At 47.6% G+C, this 21,013-nt stretch overlaps 1 protein-coding gene across 4 annotated transcripts in view; it reads left to right on the forward strand.

The window, feature by feature from the left end:
- The window catches only part of nrp1a (neuropilin 1a), a 166,709-nt gene that overhangs the window by 107,454 nt on the left and 38,242 nt on the right, over window positions 1–21,013 (forward strand). For 2 of the 4 annotated variants that reach the window (XM_035619378.2, XM_035619379.2), the window contains 2 exons: window positions 3,980–4,438; window positions 5,684–5,858. In XM_035619378.2, coding sequence (XP_035475271.2) covers window positions 4,372–4,438; window positions 5,684–5,858 — 242 coding nt within the window. In that variant the 5' untranslated portion in view covers window positions 3,980–4,371. Of the gene's footprint in view, window positions 1–2,073; window positions 2,621–3,979; window positions 4,439–5,683; window positions 5,859–21,013 lie in introns of those variants that run through there. The other 2 variants (XM_035619380.2, XM_035619382.2) reach the window with 2 other exon arrangements.

A 21,013-nucleotide genomic window follows, 5' to 3' on the forward strand; every position in this document is an offset into this window, starting at 1 on the left:
CATTTGTGTTATCAGCAGGACAGAGAATTGCCAGTGCTGAGACGGGAATAAAGCCACTCGATCCTCCGTCTCCCTCTCTCTAGGAATGAAAAAAAATAATAATGCGCCGGCGTTGTAGGCTTATCTTGCTCTATTGTAGCTCCAAAACTTTTTCAAAGAGACATCTCAATACGCCATGTGCATAAAACATGTCAAACCACTTGAACTGACAAAGTCGTGGCGCTTGCATTCCTCACAGGGCAACACCGGTGATTTGGAACAGGGGGGATGAGAATATGTAATTCGCAAGTTAAAGAGTTATTATCCCACAACAAAGAAGAAATAAGAGAACAGCGTTGAGGCTGATGCATGGGAAGTCGGACTGAAATGTCAAGTAAATATAGTGATTACATCTGCGGAAAGCTTTCATTAGCGCACTTGTTTGTAAACCCAGCTGAGGAACCTCAGAGGGCAGAGCAGTAAGGTGAGCCTGGGGAGCGATGGGTGGATCTGTCGCTGTTGGGAGAAGTTAGTCTTCAGGGCTTTCTGCCACAAAGTGACTGCATCAGTTTTCAGTCGCAGTTTGGTTTAGCTAAGGCATCGAATCTACTTGATTGGGTTAGAGAGAGGATCATGGTTTTGGGGGTTAAAATAGACCCTTTCCCAACATCACCCACATGTAAAGGCTTCTTCTCTGGCAGGACGCCTTGAAGGGGAAACTTCTCCCATGGGCGTCTCTCTCTCTCTCTCTCTCCGACCTGCTCACCAGCTCTGACGCCCCCTACAGGGCAGAAGGCTCCTAACCACAGAGACCTGCTGCAGCTGGAAGCCTCCACTCAGTTGTGCTCAAACAGCAGACAGAGGAGTCATGCCGCCCCTGTGCTATACCGTGGACCTTAAACCTCGAGGTGCGGTGACAGAGGCTGGAGAAATACAGGATTGGGGAACTTTCAGCCATATGAGGCCAAATCCGGTTTCAGTTCCTCTCCACTGGAGAGAGTTGCACAATGGCCCAAAGAATATATTCATATATGAATGGGTGTTTTGACCGGACGTCTCCACTGTTAGTTCTCAGGAAATGTGCTGGGGGTTTTTTTTTTTGCTCTTTAACACTACTACTAAATATACCATGGCATTTCCTCAATCAGGTGTTTTTAAATGATGGTGAATAACTGCACTCATCATTGAATCTGTTGGGACGCCTGCAGCTGTGGAGGCTGAAAATTCAAACACAGCACAGTTCATCCTTTCTTTTTAGACCTCTGGAATCCCTTCTCTGTCATCCTAAGAGTTAATTTAACCCCAAAAAGTTTTCATTTGATTCCCATGTTTGAATCACAAACAATATGCTACACACAGGGACTTTATTTTATTTATTAGTCGTCGTCCCCCCCCCCCTCCAGATCTTGTACAGTGACATATGCTGTCACTCATGAGTCAGTGTATTTTTGGTAGAGGCCGACGAAGGTGACAGACAGATTGCTCACACACCGAGAGAGAGAGCAGCCTCTTTGTTCGCGGGAAATGACACTCAGCGAGTCCCTCTGGGGCCCCTACAGGCTCCCACAAAACAGTGCATCAGCCCAGAGACCCACCACCACCACCACAGTGTTCTTATGTTGCTATAGGGACTCGTGGTGTGATATCACTTTAATAATTCCACATTGGCTACTCCTGTGTGTGTGTAGTTGCAGGTTTACTACTGAATGTTTACCATAATGGATTCCTGCAGTTTCACTTAACTTGTGTGTGTGTGTGTGTGTGTGTGTGTGTGTGTGTGTGTGTGTGTGTGTGTGTGTGTGTGTGTGTGTGTGTGTGTGTGTGTGTGTGTGTGTGTGATTCAGTCTTTTTTTTTCTTTTAAATGCATTCATTCTGTGATGGCTGACCGATGCAGATGCGTAATCGGGTTACAGCGCATTTTATGTTTCTGACGCGTCCAGCGGTGGCTCCAGGCTGGAGGGGAGGGAGAAGCAGCTGGGTGAATCTGCATCTTGATCGCGTAGAGACCCCCCCCCCCCCCCCACTCACCAGCCCTCACGCACGCAGACAATCGCGCGCGCCCTCGTATACTCATCCCCTCGTAAAGGGGCGTGTGGCGCTGGCAGGGACTCAAACCCTCTGCTTCTGCGTCAGCGGAGGAGCCGAGAGCGGTGGCGCACGGAGAGACGGACGCGCGGAGGAAGAACTCGCCATAGATTGACTTTTTCTTGTTTCAATTCTACGTTATTGTTTCCCTGCCATTGGCCTCTTGGGACCGTCTATTTCACTTCACGGTGACCGGGGGTTTTCACTCGTGTCTGCGCTGAATGGGGAGGAAGCGAAACAAGGAGCTCCGCAGAGATCAGCGGGGAGGAGACTAGTCCGACCGCCGAGAAGGAGAGTCCGGGCTTCGGCTGTGCGTCTTTGCGCGGTAACAGGGACCCAGGACCGGGTCTGAGGGCGCCGTGTGGTTCCTCTACGGCTTTTTCTTTTTTTTTTTTAAAGCTGGCTTTTGGGGGACAGGAATAAGTTGACTTGAATTTTGTGACATTTGAGCAGAATCGGGGGAAGCCCATCGGATCGTACACGCTGCTCCGCGCATGTTGGAAGTGGAGCGACGGGGGCTGGATACCTGCGGGTCTGCGAGTCCTCAAGGCGCAGGTGAATGCAGCTGTTTTTATTCCACTTATGCATGAGGTTGAAATGAATATTGCTTCGTTAGGGTGCACGGCAATCGTAATAGATTTGTTTTACTCAATATTTATTCCGTGATATTATACCCAACAGTTTTTTCACATCATTTACCTGACATGATAGATCCCACTTTTTTCTTTTCAAGGCGCTTTATATATTTTTAGTTTTTTCCAAGTGTTCAAATTACAGCATGTTGAAAGTAATTTTCATAACCACGAATCCTCTTGTACATTCAGTGTGTGCAGTATGTCGGCTGTACAGTGCTGATGGAGGTGGCTGAATGCAAGCCGGCTCCTTTCTGTCCCTGTTCTGTCTTCAGTGTGACCCAATAAGAGCAGCCTGAAGTTAACGGCCCCAGAGCTCCTACTATAATTTACGCTTTAATTGATTTTCCCTAAATTTCCGAGTGCCCGTTTAATGGTGTCACTGTTGTGGAGCTATAGGCTTTAACAGCCGGCAGCTCCGGGCCAGAGCTGCTGGCGCATACAGACGAAATGACGCGGAGGAGAGAGAGGGAAAAACATAACTGTCAAATTATTTCCTTTTTTCTGTTGTTAAGGCCCTGATGAGAAGGACAAAAATCGTGCCAAAAAAAGCAGTGAATTAGCCTGTAGATGGGTCGTTATGTTTCCATTTGAGCTGGAGAATCATTCTTATGGGGGGGGGGCATGTGGATTTATTTTTTTTAAAGACAGGAACTTCTTTTCAGTTTGTCACAAGCGGAAGAGGACATGCAGAGGAAATACCACGACAGATTTCCCTCGTCATCCTGACACTTAAAATAGTTAAAATGTGAGATGCTTTGCGGTGGCACAGTTTCGCCGAATGACCTATTTTGTATATATGGCAACATCCCAAATAATATGTTTTTTGAAATATTCCTAGGGGGGAGCCCCGTTGTTTTACTACATCTGCCATTAATGTGTAACTCTGAGGATATAGGGAGGGAGGGGGGAGAGAGACAGTGCGTAAAGGAGAGAGAGAGGGAGGGAAGAAAGGGAGAGAGAGAGTCAGAGAGTCATGTCCCTTAACGGACTGCTGGTGCTCTGTGGCTCAGTGTGCAGCTCCGCTCACATACAAAGGCGCGCGGCTTTTAGCCCATAGGTCTGCTTATATCAAGCCAATCACAAACCTCCTCGAGTCTCACACTTGCGAAGTGGTCCCGGTCGGTTAGGGGAAGGGGTGCACAGCACCAGAGGCTTTTCGTGTACGCGCTCACATCGGCGACGCTCTCTGTCCGATTGTCCTGTGCGCAAAGGCAGTGGCACGCGTTCGCAACCTGCCCACTCACACCTCTCCCGTCTGTTTCCCTTCCGAACTCCGCAGCCAAGGATTTTACCCTCTGCGCCCCGGGCGTCGCTTGACGGAGTAGAGGGGACGCATTCGTTCCGCTTCTTCGTGCACCTTGGAGAGGACATGGCACCGTCGGCGTCGGAGAGGGGAGCGCAGCCGGCACAGGCGGGAGGACACAGGAGCTGAACGACAGGATGCCAGCGACCTGAGCCCTACACTCAGATCACCTCCAGCTCCGCCGACAGAGACTCGTTCTGACTTCACTTGTGCAGTTGAGAGGAGAAACAGAAGAAGACACCTGGTCACGAACAAAAGAAAAAGAAAAAGAAAAAAAAAAAAGCTTTTGGAGGAGTTTAATTTTTCAAAAGTTTTTTTTGTACGCGTAATTTTTTTTTTTTTTTGGGGGGTGTGATTCAAAAACAAGGATGCATTGTGGATTAGTCTTTATCCTGTTGACGGGAATCCTCTTGGTGGCCAAGGCTCTAAAGAACGGTAAGTGTTGACATCTGATATATGTTTAAGCAAAGCTTTTATGTACACATGCAAGAGGCAACTAATCCCAATATTTTTTGAAGAGATTAACTCTCCCTGATCCGCGCTGATCTTCTGGCAAACTCGCAAAGTCGCTCACCTGCCCACTCTGCCGACACTTGAGGAAAAACCCTGCATCCTTCGTCATTTACGCGGAGACGTATCTGGATGAATTACGCAATTATAGTTTTTGGAGATTGCAACGCCGATCCTCTTTTCTAACTGTGTTTTCAATCTTTTTCTTCAATATTTCAAATGTAAATTTAATGCGGTGTTGAATAGTGGGTTTATTGTCAAGGCATTGTATGATGTCGTGTGAATAGACTCAGTATTAAATACGTATTTTCTTTAATTTGCTCTAAACTTATTTCTGATTTCCTCCGGGGCCTCTGACATACATTCGATTGCTCTTTCAGAGTTTATTCAATGATTTTAATCGCCTTTCGTTCAGCAGGAGCTGCGAGCCGTGCAGTAACGAAACGGTTGAGATATGACTGTGTTCAAAGAGTCAGGTCGAATGCTCGACCTTCCCCAAGTTCTGCTCTCCAGCCTCGGCTTCGTGCTGCCGCTCCTCGTTCGTGTCGCTCCGTCAGAGCAGGCTCGGGCTATAGAGCAGCAGATGTCGGAGACTTGTATAATAAATTGATGAATAGAGGCGCAAATGAAGATGAATGTGAGCAGCATCAGCAGCAGCAGCAGCGGGCCTGTGGAAAAAAACAAACAAAGGATTATTCCTTTTGATGATGGAACGCACTGTCTCGGGGAGGTTTAAAGGAACAACCCGTGGAAAAGAGCCCGTGACTGTTGACTTCAGCAGCTCAAAAAGTTTTCAGGAACATTCTTTCCTTTCAGACCTTTTACTTTGATTTCAGACCAAACTGGGCTAAGAGCTGCTGCTTTTCTCATGTCCATGTAAGGCAATACGACCACTGTCAACTTCACAATTTGCAATAATCTATTCTAATATTAATAATTATTAATTATTCTATATTATGTATTATTATCAGATTAACAAAGTACATGCGGTGACACTGGGATTGAGATATGTCCTCTTCTGTGTGTGTGTGTGTGTGTGTGTGTGTGTGCGTGTGTGTGAGAGACAGTTCAACAAGATCTCAGTTTATATTGGAGTGGTGAAGTCTTACTCTCCTTCTCCTTCCATCTTTTTAAGAGCTGTTTTTCTGTTTTGTTTGCTTTGCTCTGCAGACAAATGTGGAGGCAACATCAGAATCTCAACCGCCAACTACCTCACGTCGCCCGGATACCCCATGTCCTATCCCCCCTCTCAGAGATGCGTGTGGGTGATATCGGCGCCTGGTCCTCACCAGCGGATCCTCATCAACTTCAATCCGCACTTCGATCTGGAGGACCGCGAGTGCAAGTGAGTGCAGCACAACAACAGTTTGCCGTCTTGTCTCTATGCAAGGCAGATGTGAGTTTTGGCCCCAAAAAACTCATTCATTCAATAAAGTCCCCGGCGCCCCAGTCTGATTCTGAAGTTGGTTTTATAGCTTTATGAGGGATAGAGTAAAACATGTGATGAAAAAGTTATTCTTACATGGTTTTGTTCTGCAACCATTGGGCAAAAGAAATAAGGGGTATTAGCTGCCTAAGAACAAAAGAAATAAGGGGTATTAGCTGCCTAAGAACTTTTAGGACTTTACTCTCTTTTAGAAACCACACTAGGATAATTAAATCCAAACATGCAATCACATACCCGAAGACTTATTCATATGTACAAACATGTGCGTTTGCTTCATGTACATGTGAGGTTTATTGCAATTATGTGCATGTGTGAGACTCATGCCTTCCTTTCCCCCTCCTGCCTATTGCACATGAAACTGCGCCATCTAGTGGCCGCTGCCTCTCTGAAGCGGTGTTAATGTAATCCGGCTCTGGCACTACAGCAGGAATGTCTCACCCCCTACCATTTGGTTTTGGAATGTCCCCGCTTTTTTCGTCTTTGTAGAATGAAGTCACCGGGGCATAATACTGATTTGAACCACCGCCGTGCCTTTTTGCAGAAGGCAGTTGGGGGAAAGAGTGTGTGGCCAAGAACTCACCAGAGGCAATTAAGTGTCGCTACATTTTATGCTGCAAGAAAAAGAAATGCCCCTTTTTAATAAGCCTTTTACGTTTATTTTCCCCCTCTTTAAATCCCATTACTCTCCAAACAAGTGAGGAATTCCAAGAATTGGTCACATTAATCTCAGCTTAATTTAATTCAGCACTCATTCTGTTAATGTCAGACCTGGAAACGAGTGAAATGATCTTTGATATTGACCCAAAAGGAGGCGAAATCTCCCTTTTTTTCAAATGTGATTTTTCCGTTGCAGTCATTCACTGATCCTTATTCAGCGTGTGGGACACAAACTGGCATCCAGCAAATGGCTAAGCAGCTACCAACCTGTTGTCAGATAGATAGTTCAAGCTGATGAAACTGGAGACAGACAGTAATGTGATGAGCCTGTGTCAGTGTGGGTGCCCTGAGGTGAGCCTTGCCTGGGCAGACTGCCTCGCTCTGATTGCCTGTGTCCTGTGTGTGTGTCCTGTGTGTGTGTGTGTGTGTGTGTGTGTGTGTGTGTGTGTGTGTGTGTGTGTGTGTGTGTGTGTGTGTGTGTGTGTGTGTGTGTGTGTGTGTGTGTGTGTGTGTGTGTGTGTGTGTGTGTGTGTGTGAGACTGATTGTGTGTGTGTCACTGATTGTGTGTGGTTTTTTGGGTGCGTGTGTCGGTGCCTCTGCCCCGCTCTGTCTCAGCTGTTTGTTTACGCTGCAGGGCTCGGGAGAGTACAGGGCTTTGCTGGATCTTGTTACTGTATTCCCGTTCCACCCAAAACCTGGACCTTGCGCTTCCTTTGTGCTCCTTGAATGGCTCCTGCATTGGTTTGCACGGTTAAGTTTTTTTGGGGGTTTTTTTAATGCCTGGATTTCCATCCCACTTTAAACCTTTCTTTACTGCTGTCAGAGATTTATGGCAGATTGAATGCCGCTGCCTTTTTCGAGGCCGGCTGCTCCTTGACACTGCTCCTGGGTTCCGATTTCAGCACCAGAAGGACCGCTGAACTGACCGAGATCCTTAGTCAGAAGCAGAGCGCGAGCGAGGGAAGTGAGGAAGGGGTGGAGGGGGGTGGGGGGTCAGGAACAATGCTTGTGCTAATCAAATTAGTGAGGAATGAATTTCCTGTGTCTAAATACACGCCGTAAAAAAGAATTCGGCCCCGCAGGCTCAAGGAAGGCAGCTTTCTTCCACGTTGAAAGGAGGGCGTTCTTTGAGTTTAGTGATCCATCGGTGTATCTGTTACAAATTAGCTCTGCTCTTTCATTTCGCAGCCAGATTGCAGATCACCAGGTAATTAGCTGCTCATACATTTTATTAGCAGATGAAGTTTGTGTAGTGTATGTGTTTACATATGTGTCTGTATCTCTCTCTCTCTCTTCTCCTCTGTTTTCTTTTTCTTTTTTTTCTTTTTTTGCTTCTGCCATATTTGCATATTAATTACATTTGGAGCAGACACAAGCTATGTAATAACAATAGTGTGGCCAGAGGAGCTGCTCGCCTCGAGGAGCTCACAAACGGCCCAGGCTGTAAACCTTAAGTAAGTCTCCCGTTCGTGTGGCCCACTCAAGAGATTGCACTGGAAAAACCGGGTCATCTTGACCTACAGCCTTGTCCTATTTTTAACATGGTGTGCCGTTTCATTTTTAATGTTTTGATAGAGTGGTTTTCACGGGACTTTAGTTCCACTTCACAATACATTTCCACCTTGAGCGACTTCACCGGCTTCCTTTTTTCCGTGTTAATTTTCAAATTATGGCAATGTGTAACATGAGCGTATGGGTTATCGTGATAACCGCTGACAAGGCATGTCATTGGTAACTCGATTATGAGCAGGAGAATAGTCACTTATACATCTGCAGACAGTAGGGCATGATTTGTTTTGGAGCCATCAGACTCCCTGTCGCAGCTCCACTCACCAAATCTGCCCTTACATAATGGAAACTGATGAGAGCCAGAATGGCTTCCTTATCTGATGGACTGGCAGAGAGGGTGGAGGCGTGGGAAGGGTTGGGGGGGGGGCGACAATGCATGCTTCAGTGCACTGCCTTGCAATCTAATTAGTGGGCAAATGGAACACACATGCACCACATGTTCCCCTACACGGCTGTTATCAGCAAACCAAACAAGAAGCACTCAAAGTGGTGCTCGTGAAAAGAAAAACAACCACTCCTGAGTGGAGTCTGGCCGCGGCGGTGTTGTTGCACGTGTGCACTGCCCTGGACAGGTTTGTTTGGGGAAGTGCAGGGGCCTGTATCCTGAGAGCCGCGGAGGAGGCAAACACTTCATCACAGAGATAAGGACACTAAGTGAGCCCTGCGATTCTGAATGCAGAACGTGTTTACCTTTCACGCACCGCTGTAGACTTTCACGGAGTGGAGTTCCAGGGGCCACCCTCGCCGCTCTCTCATAGCCAATGAGATAGAGGCGTAGCCGGCATTCGAGGCAAATGTTTGAAGTCGATTTGCTCTGAAAAGCAGAGGAATGAGCAAGGCTAAGGTGAAGTGAAAAACTCCAGTAAATAGATATGCTTCTGCTCCGCTCACTCCCCATGCACCTTGTCTCTGTTCTACGGTCTGATCAGGGCCGTCAGGCTCATCTGGCTGCGGCAGCTCCGTCGACTGAAGGAAAAATTGGGGTTTCGGTGGATTTGAATCTGAACAGGTTTCACGTCGCGCACATTGAAAGGCAATTTATCAAATTTCTAAGACCTAGGTGTTATTGTTCACATCCATTTTTTTCTCGTTTGTAAGTCTAATAAAGTTTTCCAGAGTTTTGAACTCGCTGAAACCCAGAGGAAGCCCGAGAGAGTGTTTCATCCTTAAGCTGCAGGCTGTTCTCTCCACCTTCTTCCCTCCCGCTGACACGAAGAGGTGAACCTGCTTTCTATAGATATGATGCACTCCTGACAACATCATGAATCATTGATGCCATCGGATTTGCTGACCGGACCGAAAAAGCAGTTCCTGTACCTCCCTGGCACACTGGAATCTCTTGCAGCCAGCGGGTTAGTCGAGGCTGCACTGTTTGTTTTGGAGGAGGCCGAAGAGAGGAGTTAAAAACAGCGGGAGACGGTGTCTCCTTTTTCTCAGGCCTCCCTCGCTACTTTGCTTTTCTCTCTCTGTGTCTGGACGGTATATCTTGGACCTCACAGAAATTCCAGCGTGACAGAGTCTGTGCAGTAGATTTGAGGGGGTAGGGGGGGTTCAGAGATGCATGGCAGGGTGGTACTTAGCAGTGGAGATATTTGAGGAATGTCTTCTCAAACACCCTTTTGTGAGGGAGATTATGCCGAAAGTCAGCAAAAGTCTCCTGCCTGGCCATGGTCCAAAGATCAGCGAGAGCCGACCTGCTTTTGGGAGCTTGCAACCCAACGATTGGAAAAGCCCACTTGTCTTTTTTAAAAAATCGTAGCCCTGTCCTTTCTCCGTCCCGCCGCCCCTTCAACTCCGCTCTCCCGCTGGGCAGCTCCCGTGGAGATGCTTGGCCCGCTTGGAAGGCCGACATTCTCTGCTGTGCGCCCTCTACAATAGACATCCTGTCCGTCCCGGCATTCCTGACCAGGCCTGGACTCCCAGAGATGACTAACAGGAGCTTGGGAAGGGGGGAGTTGGGGGTATTAACCCTATTCCAGATCTATAGTTGGCGACTTCTTTGTCATGTGGAATCCCACTAACTCCACTCATGTGGTCATAGTGCACAACAAAGAGGGCCACCTGTTCCGAGGAAGCGAGAGTGGACAGAGGAGGCTTTAGGGAAAGGATCCTTATGGCCACTTTCCCTAATTCCCCTGTTACCCTTCCACCTGAACAGCATGCAGCAGCTCCTCGATAAAGAGCAGCGGAGCTTCACAGCTCGGGAGTGGGGAGCATCTGAAAACAGCCCCATTCTCCCCCGCTCGCCGCTCTCTCACGCTCCCCTGCAAGGCAACCATGCGCAAATAAGGAGAAGCGGGCCGTGTGACCATTTATCAGCCGTTGTCATGGAGGAAAATAAATACGGTAGGAACGCGAGAGGAACCTTTTTTTAACAGGCCGGCGGCTTTTAAAGAAGGGAAGTGCTGTGACCTCGGGGGCTGAGGGGACGAGGCTTTAGAGTGACACGGATTGTTGGAGATACACTTACGGCCCGTTGGCGGACATTTATTTCTGTCGCCGTTCAAAGTGCGTGTCAGAGAAACATCCACGCTGGGGGAGTTGAAAGCGGCGCCGCCAATTAGGCACTGCGAAAAAATAAAGAGTGCCCACGGCGACACCACTTCTTTTAACTACCAGCTTTAACAAAGGCAGCTGAAATTATGCACCTTGCATTTCCCACAGCAATAGAGTCCCACAGTTCCATAACAATGGAAATCAAATTACACCTGAAATTGCATTGAACTTGAAAAAAAAAAATTGCCTGTCAAACGCATCCCAATGAGCAATCCACTTTGATTTGTTTGAACTTCCCCGCAATTATACCGAACCTTGTTTTGTCAGCACGGCAAAACTCACCAAAACCAAGCCCCTCCGTCTCGTCAATTTCTATTTGCAATGCGTCGTCCTATTTCCTATCTGCAAAACAGGGCCGCTAATGAGGCAAGCGAGCCATTGGAGGCAAAATGAGAGCAGCGCTGATAAATGTTACGTGTTCACCTTGTTAATTAACCAGAGGGCAGAAGAGACGGGGCCGCAGACAGAGATGTTGCATCAGGAAGCCGTTGACCTTCACTGTCATTACTCTCTTTCTTCTTCTTCTTCATCCCTTTTAAACATAAAGGCTTACTCCCTGGCTAATGAGCAGGATTAAAGTAGGTCTGCGCACATGTGTGCTTGCATGCACACAGTGTGTGTGCGCGCGTGTGTGTGTGTGCGTGTGTGTTAGTGACCCGTCAGGTTGAGGCTTTTTTTTCGTCTCTTTTCTCTTCATCTGCTAGCGAAGTGTTTCACCTTGGCTCTGGCTTGGAAGGGCAGCCTGATTGAAAAGCTTTCTGGCTGTGGCATCTGCCATCCTCCCCACTGCTCTGTCACCACTTTGATTCATGCACAACCTGACCACAACCGGGAGGCGAGCCACTCTACCTCCCAGCGGGAGGGAGGCCCACTTCACAGTGGAGGAGACGGGGGGGGGGGGGGGGGGGGGGGGGGGGGGGGGGGGAAGGAGGAATGAGGGAGGGAGAGGAAGAGAGAGAGACGACGAGACGAGGCCCGGGCTCATAAATAACCTCCCTGATTTCAAGTCTCAGTCACATATCTGCGGCAGAACAAAAGCATCATACAGTCTCACGTGTCCGCATGTTTTGTTTTTCATCTCGATGTGGGAGTTAGCAACTCGTGTTTGCCAGGAATCGAGTGTCACTAAGCTGTTTCTGGCACACGGCTGGTGAATTCTTTTTTTTCTCCCTCTTTTTTCCTTCGACAACTTCTTTTTCTTTCCAGCCCCAAACCAACACAAGCCTCCCCTATATGGCAGTTTCTTGTGGAACGGAGATCGCGGCCCGCACACAGCTCAGACATGTCAGCCGTACGCTCTTTTACTTCTTATCCAAAACAGATTGCTCGAAGAAGGAGCCGTAATGGAAGACACTCGTGATTAGAGGACAGCATTTGGTAATCTCAGCTCTCTCTCCGGAGTCACATCTATTGACTGTAAGAAACATTCATTCTCATTTTCCTTCCAGCGCCGATGAAAAAGCATTAAACACCGGGGCTGTAATTTAATTATGCGTTTCTGTTTCCAAAGGACAGTTGGCAATAAATACCATCTCTCCTCTCTCTCTCTCTCTCTCTGGCTCATATAACATGAGTAGCGACAGGTTTTTCCTCGCTCGCCTTGTTTTCTCTCTTTCCATCAAAAGCTGATTTCTCATTTTGTGAGTTTGTGTGGAAAAAAACCAAAAACAAACAAGAAGCGATACAGAGGGTGAATGAATGAATAATGATTGGAGTTCATGATATGTGCCTCGCAGAGAAGCTGTCGGGCGTTGATCACTTTCAAACACTATCTCCCGTGTCCCACTAATCCACCCACCCAGAGGAGAGAAGAAAGGGAAGAATTGATGAGGGAGTTCTGGACTCTTAGGTCCGGCGTGTCCAGGCTTGTCAGACATGTTTCCTTCAGTGGTCTAGCCTTGAATGGGGCTCATGATCGTGATTGATGTGGCCGTGGTCCTGTGCTGCCTGTTTGCTCCCCTAACGCCTCGGTGCTTACAGATTCACGAGGGGGGCGGCAGGTGGGAGGAGAGCTCGGCAACCACAGAGCTCTTTACTCAAACAATCAAGTGAGTCCCTGAAGGGGGCTCTGGGAGAAGCAGAGTTTGTTTGCAATGGGTAGGCAGGTAGGAAGTAAAAAGCAAAGACCCTCCTGTCTCAGCGCCAGATCCCCGGGGTCGTTTTCGGTCACTGTGTTTGCGCACAGCGGGCTGCCGTCGGACTGCCGGTGTTTCTCCACCACTCAACTCGGCCTGATTCGGTCGGGGTGGCAAGCAGACAGTGATTGATGGGGCGGTACCCCGCTGCTCTCTGATTGAGTTAGCGCACTCAAAATCCCTCGCTTTGTTTGCCCTTTGCTTGATCTCTCTTCACTAAATTGGCAACATTAGTTGTGGTCTTTCTTTTCCATTGCAGCCACCGTTGCTTTTCTTTTTTTCTTCCTTTTTCTCACGGCTCTAATTCTTTTGTTCGGTGACAGTCATTGTGAAAAAGGAGTGTAAATTTAGCCCCCAGGGCAACAGTTTTGTGGCATTATCACAGCAGGGTAGTGCTGAGATGGTTATTAGAAGCCTGTATCTCTGGCACGGCGCCTTTCCACGGCGACCCCTGCTTGGGATAAGTGACAAGAAGGCCCATTCTCCTCCTACACAAGCTCCAGGAGGATTTCACCAGGAAGCAGAGGCAAGTGATACAACTGGAAAGCAAAGTTTGGATTGTGGGTCCTATAAGTGGAAGAGTCACCTTGTCCTCCAAATGCTGGCCAGGGCCGGCTGGCCATCAGCACTTAGATCAGCCCCGTAATGCCAAGAATCTCACCTCGCTGCCCGGCACCACGGAGGAGATGCACCGCTTGGCATGGGGCCCCCAGGCAGCACGGACTGTTTGGGTGCATCATTGGAAAATCGGAGGCTTTTGTAACGCAGCGACAACAATGCAGCCGTCAGAATGAAATGAAGGATCTGGTTTTAAACGGTAGATATCTCGCATCCAAGGGCTGATCCTCTGGCAACAAATGACCAACTGGCTGTTCAAGAAAATACATGACCATTGTAAAAACACTCCCCTCATTTATTTTAATCATCATAATCCCCTTCCCTCTTCCTGTTAGGGACCAGGAATAGCTTGTCTTGTCTCAAGGTTTTGGTGTGGTTTAAGGTCACGTGTGTGTGTGTGTGTGTGTGTGTGTGTTGTATACACTGAGGAGGACAATCCCCCAACCTCCACAATTCTTTCTCAGGGCCTGTTTAGTCTCCCCTGCTTCCAGCCTAGTGGCTGCATGTCCGGCCAGATGACCGGGTCACTGAGCACCCAGCCCAGTCTGCTCTTTAACCCCACAACCCCCTTCCACCTTTGAGAGGCTGCAGGGATGACAAAGGAAAGAAAGAGGAGCGGACGCCGGGGGGGGGGGGGGGCAGATGGGTTGTTTAATTGAATAATTCCCAGTGCAGTTATTACCACCGTTGCCCTCGAGCTTCCTATCCATTGCAGAGCTGTGAAAGGAATCTTACAGTGGGAGCATGCGTCACACAACTGAACCTTTAGCAGTGTTGATATATGTTTGCCAACTGCCTCTATCAGCCATTTGCACCATTTCTTTCTTTTGTTCTTATTCCTTCGCCGCTTCTGTCAACCATCCCGACTCGCATGCCTTCACACTCTTATTCTATCTCCCTCAGCAGTCAGTCTTTCTTACTTCCTGCCCATTGTGGAGAGGAGAGAGTTTTGAATGGCACCCAGAGCTTTACCTCTAGTTGACCTCTCCCTCAACCCTGCATCTCCCCTCCCTTCCTTCCTCTTCTCTCCTCCGCTGCTCCTCTCGCCGTCTTTGAACGCGGCATGCTCTTGCGCACAACGCTCATTACCCGACGGGGAGCGTTGCTAACGTCTCACAGCATCCCAGCAACAGATAGACGATTGTTGGGCGGTGCAAATAGTCGTTATAGTAGTTTTTCTGCTGTTGTTTTTTTCCTCGTCAGCCCCTATGATGTGAAGTCATGTAGTGTTCACTCGGCTAATCTTGGTCCCATGTGAAGTTCAGTAGGTCAATGGCTCAGGGTTCTTCATAATCATCCCCACGTTTCCTCTTGTCACATGGTCTCAGCGCACCGGATCTTATTCATGCACATCCTACACATGTATGTCATGAGCAGGATATCCAGCAATAGTCTGTGGGCTGAAAGAACTTTTTTATGCTTTGCCTCAAAATGAATGGGATTCTGTTGTCTAGGGTCACGACCCTGGTCTGGAGGTTTGGAGTTTACTCTCAGAAAAGCACATAGTCGAACTGACAATTATTCTAATGGAAATGTATGAATGTAGCTGCATGTGTCTGGCATTGAATGGAGTTATACGCACAAAGCAGCTAATTCTGCTCCAACTGTGTTGATGATGGGCACTAACATGAATGATCCTTCATTGTTTTCTCTGGGTGCTGCTCTAGGCTTTTACACCTTTTCAATCGTGAGGCGCTGTGCTCTCAAAGTGATGCATACGGTCGTTTGCTGAAGCTCTGGGATGACGCACGTGGGAGCCATGCCAAGTAATACCACAAGTCTGCTGCTTCTTTGAGATGTTCTCAAATTCATATATTGTGAGCTGAGATGGATGCTATGGGTCTTTTGAGTCTTCATTATACAGTGAGTGTGGATGAGGCCGCCCCGTGCCCCCGCTCTGCAGGGTGTGCATGTATCCATGGAACTGAGCCCTGGAGGAGGGTGAGGAGGCGACAGGCAGCGTGTTTAAACAGACAGTATACGCGTCGGCCCCGCTATGCTACCGTGCCCCCTTTCTCCCAGTGCCCTGTTATTTTTACCCTTGACTCCCGATTGTTGTAACGACGGCGCGTCATCTGAGCCGCGCCGCAGACCCCCGTGGAGGACTCTCTCTCTGCGCTCACCTCTGCCTGCCCCGCTCTCCTGTGTAATCTAAGATCCTCTCAAATGTCAAGGTGGGACAAATGGGAGCCATTCCGCTCCTGTAATGGCCCCAGAAATGGGCTAGAGTGTTTCTCTTTCCCCTCCCTCTCTTTGTCTCGTCCCTCTTTGAGAAAACGCGCGGGGGCCTTTTCATCCGTTCTATCAGATTGGATTTCTTTCTTTGTATTTTTCAGACTTTCATACCAATTTCCTGCTTTTTTTTTCTTTCTTTTTTCTTTTTTTTGGCCTTTGGTAAATTGAATCACAGAGTTTGTGGCTCTGTTGTGATAAACACGTTAATGCTTTTCAGAACTGGGTGTAAAACTGACATATTTCATAACAGCTCTCAGTCGAAATTGATGAGGCCAATTCTACACTGCGGCTTTACTTCTATGAAGTGTTTCTTAGAAATTCACCCTAAGGATTTGGGCTTCATTCAGAGCCTGAATATTCATATCTGCACACTAAGATAGAAACATATAGGGCAGTGCTGTATGCAAAGATGTTTCATATCTGAAACTCGCTTAGCAGAGAAAAATTTATAAAATGTGTGTTTCCAATTGGCCGTGGGGCAGTTTTCACAAAAATTGTACTTATGCTCGCTGCGTTCACGATAAGAAGATGTGTGATAGAAAAATAATTTGCGGCTACATGGATATTTTCAACCCGGCTCACAATTGCAGCCATTATACAAGCTTTCATGTGGTCTGTTGAAACTTTAAAATCAACAGTGTACTGCAGAGTGAAGTATTTTTTACCAATTTAAAAATTGTTATTATATCAAGATTGAAAGCAAGATGAAAATATTCATTTAGAAAAACCCATTGCTTTTTAACAATGATTTATTGTTTAAAGTCCCTTGAGGGTTAATCCGCAGCTGATATGCATAATTATTATTGATATATCTGACCTCGGCAAAAAGACTTTTAGATGCATTAGAACAAAACAAATCAGCCGCTTTAAAGAAAATTGGATTAAGATAGGAGACATTTGATTGGCCTGGAGTCAGCAAGACAAATGAATAAGTAGTAGAGATACTTTCATACTTATATCATTATTTAAACTATGGACACGTATTCACACTTCTATATTGAAATTATTGTGATCTATTTGTCACTACTTGCAGCGCCCCCCCCCCCCCCCCCCAAAGGGCAGAATCTCCCTCTGTCTGTCTGTCCTCCCTTACATTTCAGAACAAGTGATTATTGTGCATGTTGCAGGGCGAGGGGGATGCAATAATTGAGCCTAAATAGCCAAATTCATTAATTTGATTGTTGGCGACAGCAGACCTCTCGACAGTGTAATTAGGAAAGCTAATGGATGGAGGCATGTTAAATCCATCAATGCTAATGATAATTGCTATTTGGGAAAGTGAATATGCTTTACAAACGTGTGGCCGCGGCCGCCGCAGAATCAGAAGCGGCCACGACGTCTAAAAATACGACAGAGCCCACTCGCACCGCGCGGGGGTGACACCCAAAAGAGGCGCGTTGGACGGGTGCAGCTGGGCCATCTGGGCGGGTGATCTACATCTTTTCATCCATCTTTTTTAACTCGCTTGCATCCATCCATGTGGCAGGGGAGGCGGCGAGCAAAGCAATCATGTCCCTCTCCCCCCCTGCCGACGAGGAACCACTTCTGAACCCATCAGCTCTGATTGGTCGGTGGTTTATCCCACTCGGTGGGCTGGTACGTTCGGTGGCCTTCAACTTCAGCAATATATATATTTTTTTATTCTTAAGTAGAGACACATCAGTGCGGAGGGTGATAGCTTAAAAAAGCCTCCTAATTTTTCATGCCTCATGGTCAAGCATCTGGTTTAATGATGAGGTCTTTCCCTTCAGTGAAAATTGTAACTAAGTTTATTACTAGGGTTAATATTTTTAGCTGAGAACATCAAGATGTGGACCTGGTTTACTGCCCCCTTTTATTTTCTCCATCCCGGTCTTTCCAGGAAAGCTGACGGTTGGGTCATTGCAAGTTGGCTGGCGGGGAAGAAATAGGGAACTTATTATTGTGGCTCGGGTTAATGAATGTCACATGCAAGAGATGGGGAGGGGGGAGGCGGTATGGGAGGGAAAGTGGAGTAAGAGAGACCGTTTTATTTCCGCGGTATGTCCCCTCCAGGCTTGGAAAAAAGTAAGTCGGAGATCAGCTTGTCGTGGGCCTCATTGTACAAATGTTAATGATATTTTTCCGGAGCCTCAATGACAGTTTTTCAGGCGAGACTCATCAACACGTAAAGTCTCGGGCTTGTGTTTTCTGACAGCTGACAACAAGGTCCTCTTTTCCTGCTGAGCCTCCCCGGGCCTCACAGAGCCCCCCCAACTATGTCGTACGGGCCTTTCCACCTGTGTTACTCAAGAGATGTTTTTGACATGTTGTAGGTGACATGTTTTTTGTGCAACAGCAATATTACCCCGTGACAGCCACAGAAAAGGAAACGCCGGAGAAAGTCGCCAGCCGCTTGTTCTATACACAGTTGAATGCTGGAGGAGAGCAACGGCACAGAAAGAGCTCTTGTTCTGGGGCTTTCCACTGGACGCCTGAGCTTATAAATGGTCTGATTAAGAAATCTAACCAACTGTTTGTGGCTTATACAGTCTGTCATAGCGTTATTCCATTGCCTCAGATTGTGTTTCTTTTGTAGAACCATATCAAGCAGACATTTATAGAGGGAGGACAGATTATTTCCATGGGAAAGCTTCGGGCAATATAACTGTTATATTGTTAGACCAGTGGTTTGTCGCCTTCTCTCCGGCTTTGCGAGGGGGGCTAATGTTCTCGTTTGACACTGGCGGATTGCTTTCTCTCTGTGCCTGGAGAAAGAAGGCAAGCTAATACATTTGAATCGGTGAAGCGAAGGTCGTTGAGAATTACATTCGCCCCCCCACCAACAGCCAACCCCAGTGCCTCACCCCCCAACCCCTCTCTTTTTTTTTTTCTTAATTTCCCAACTGGATTGGCAAACCATTTTCTCTATTAGCACTGCGGTAGGCAGGCAGGCAGCTCACTGTATATGTGTGTGTATTCATCTGTGTGTGGGTGTGTTGTGTTGTGTTGCGGTGTGCTGACAGGCCCACCCAGACCCAAACCAGACTAGACAGATAAATGGGTGCGTGGCTTAACTGGATTGTATTGTCATGAGGAATAAGAACAACAACAACAGCACTAATACGACATGAAAAATCACCACGCAGGCCCCTGAGAAGATGAATCCTATGTAGGCCAGTACAGTAGGCCATGTTGATGTTCTTCCTTTAACTGTCCAGTGTCTTCCCCTAAGACTCTCAACTCTCAAGAAGCAGGTCCCGGCAGGTGTTTAGAGGAAAGGATAAGAGCTACATTGAAAACAACAGGAGAGCCTTTCATAGGCGTTAAAACCGCACCGCCAAGCGTATCTCATAATGTCTTCCAGATGATACGGGCTCGGATAAAGCGTGTGGACCCACTGGTGCAGAACCACTGGAGTGCTGTTTGACACGCTAGTCATTTAGACACGAATAGAGACATTTTGGGGGTCTTGTCTTCTTCCTCGGAGCACAGCGAGGGACCGCCCATCCCACCCGGGGCATATTCTCTCCTCCATCTGCATCCTGTCTCCCACTGTGCCGCCTTTACGGGGCCGTGCGTGCTGATAATGCGCCGGGGTAAAAATGCAATAAACAGCTTTCCTGGAGGAGCGACGAGTTGAAACGGAGGCTCCTGTTCACATGCACCCACGTGATTACGTGCTATACCGTACACAATATGCATAATGCCGTGCATGTACACACTTGTTTTCGCATGTATCATCCGTGTGCACACACACAAACACCCTCAGCGGCACTGCAGCTTGCTCTTCTCTCCCTCTTCATCTCTGTGATGCATCTCAGCATCAATTCCTTCAGGCGTCTGGCAACGCTCAGCTTTTGGCAGTTGCAGGGGAGGAGTCGGGATAGCTGCAGAGACAGAGGCTCTGAGGTGAATTATAAGTCTGCTGATAGAGCAGAGCGGAGCCGCGGAGAGATTGATGCTCTCTGTTGTGAGCTGTGAACCAAAAGGAGGAGAGGAGAGGGAATCGATTGCACCAACTGAGTGAATCTGCGGAAGAAAACTCCCTACTGCATCTTCTTGGAATCTACTCGGAAAACAAACCACTTCCCTACAGACAGAAACAAACCACTTCAAACAAAATTTTAAGTGCAATTGAGATTGAGAAAATGCTTATACCAGTAGGATTGCTTTATTTCAGAAACAAATAATACATCACAATAATAACAGTATTAAGAATGAATTCAAAAATAACTTTTATTTAAGTTTTGACTGTACAAAATTTCTACTTCATTCATTATAAATATTTGTCCTGGTGACAGAAACATGATCCCTTTCAACTAGATAATGAATACCTCCCTGGCCGTTTCACCCTGAAGCGGGGGGGGGGGGGGGGGGGGTAAGATTGTAAACACATTGTGAAACTAGTGGGGTTTTTTCTGCAGCTGATAAAGCAGCTGAAACAAAGTGGTACTTGTGAAAGCCAAGCTTCTGCAATCACGGCAAAGGGAAATGAGGAAGAGCCAAACAACTGAAACTGTGGGATTTTCACAGAGCAAGCATCAGAAATGAGAGAACCCGGCTCCTGGAGGATTTGAAACGCGAGTGGAGGAAGCGAAATCTGTCAGGGTAGTTTTTGGATGAAACTTGTAATGCAAACTCGACTGTCGGCATGGAGTGGAGCAAACGGCTGGATTTCAAGGCCCATTGGCAGTCGTCGGATTTGGAGTTAGACAGCAGCTTTTCTTGCATGCGCATTCAGAACCAAACCTTTAGCCTGAGGCACTGGAAGTTGAAGGAGGAGGAGGAATCAGAGGAGACACCCGACGCTTGTTGAAGTCATCCATCCGCCTGGCTTCTTTGCAGCGTTTGCCGCCTTTGTACAACTCCACATGTTGCTGCACTCTGTCTTTCCCCCCCTTCAGCTAACAGGCCGTGATATTTTGCATATGAAAAAAGCCCAGTAGACGCCGCTGCCCCACCTCCCCCCAGTCACCTCTGGCAATTAGATTTCTGCTGTCTGAATTTGAGGCAGGTGAAGTAAAACCATTTTCCTAGAAAAATGGTACGTGTGGATACATGGCGAGCCCCACCCGAGGGACTCGGCCCACCCTGAGCCGTCATTCAAAGTGTAAATCGCCTTTTTGTGCTAAAATCCTGTGAATTAAGTGAGTTCAGAATCGCTAAGGAGGCCCGATGTTTTGACAGTAATTTGGGAATCAAGTCAAACTGTGAAAATAGGCCCCTTTGCCCAGAAGGCACATATTTCCTGAGGAAACAGAAGGCGTATGTGTGCGATTGAAAGCCGCTGCTCACCTGTTGCACATTATACTTTACATACA

Source organism: Scophthalmus maximus, chromosome 21, assembly GCF_022379125.1.
Source record: "Scophthalmus maximus strain ysfricsl-2021 chromosome 21, ASM2237912v1, whole genome shotgun sequence".
Classification (NCBI taxonomy): Eukaryota; Metazoa; Chordata; class Actinopteri; order Pleuronectiformes; family Scophthalmidae; genus Scophthalmus; species Scophthalmus maximus.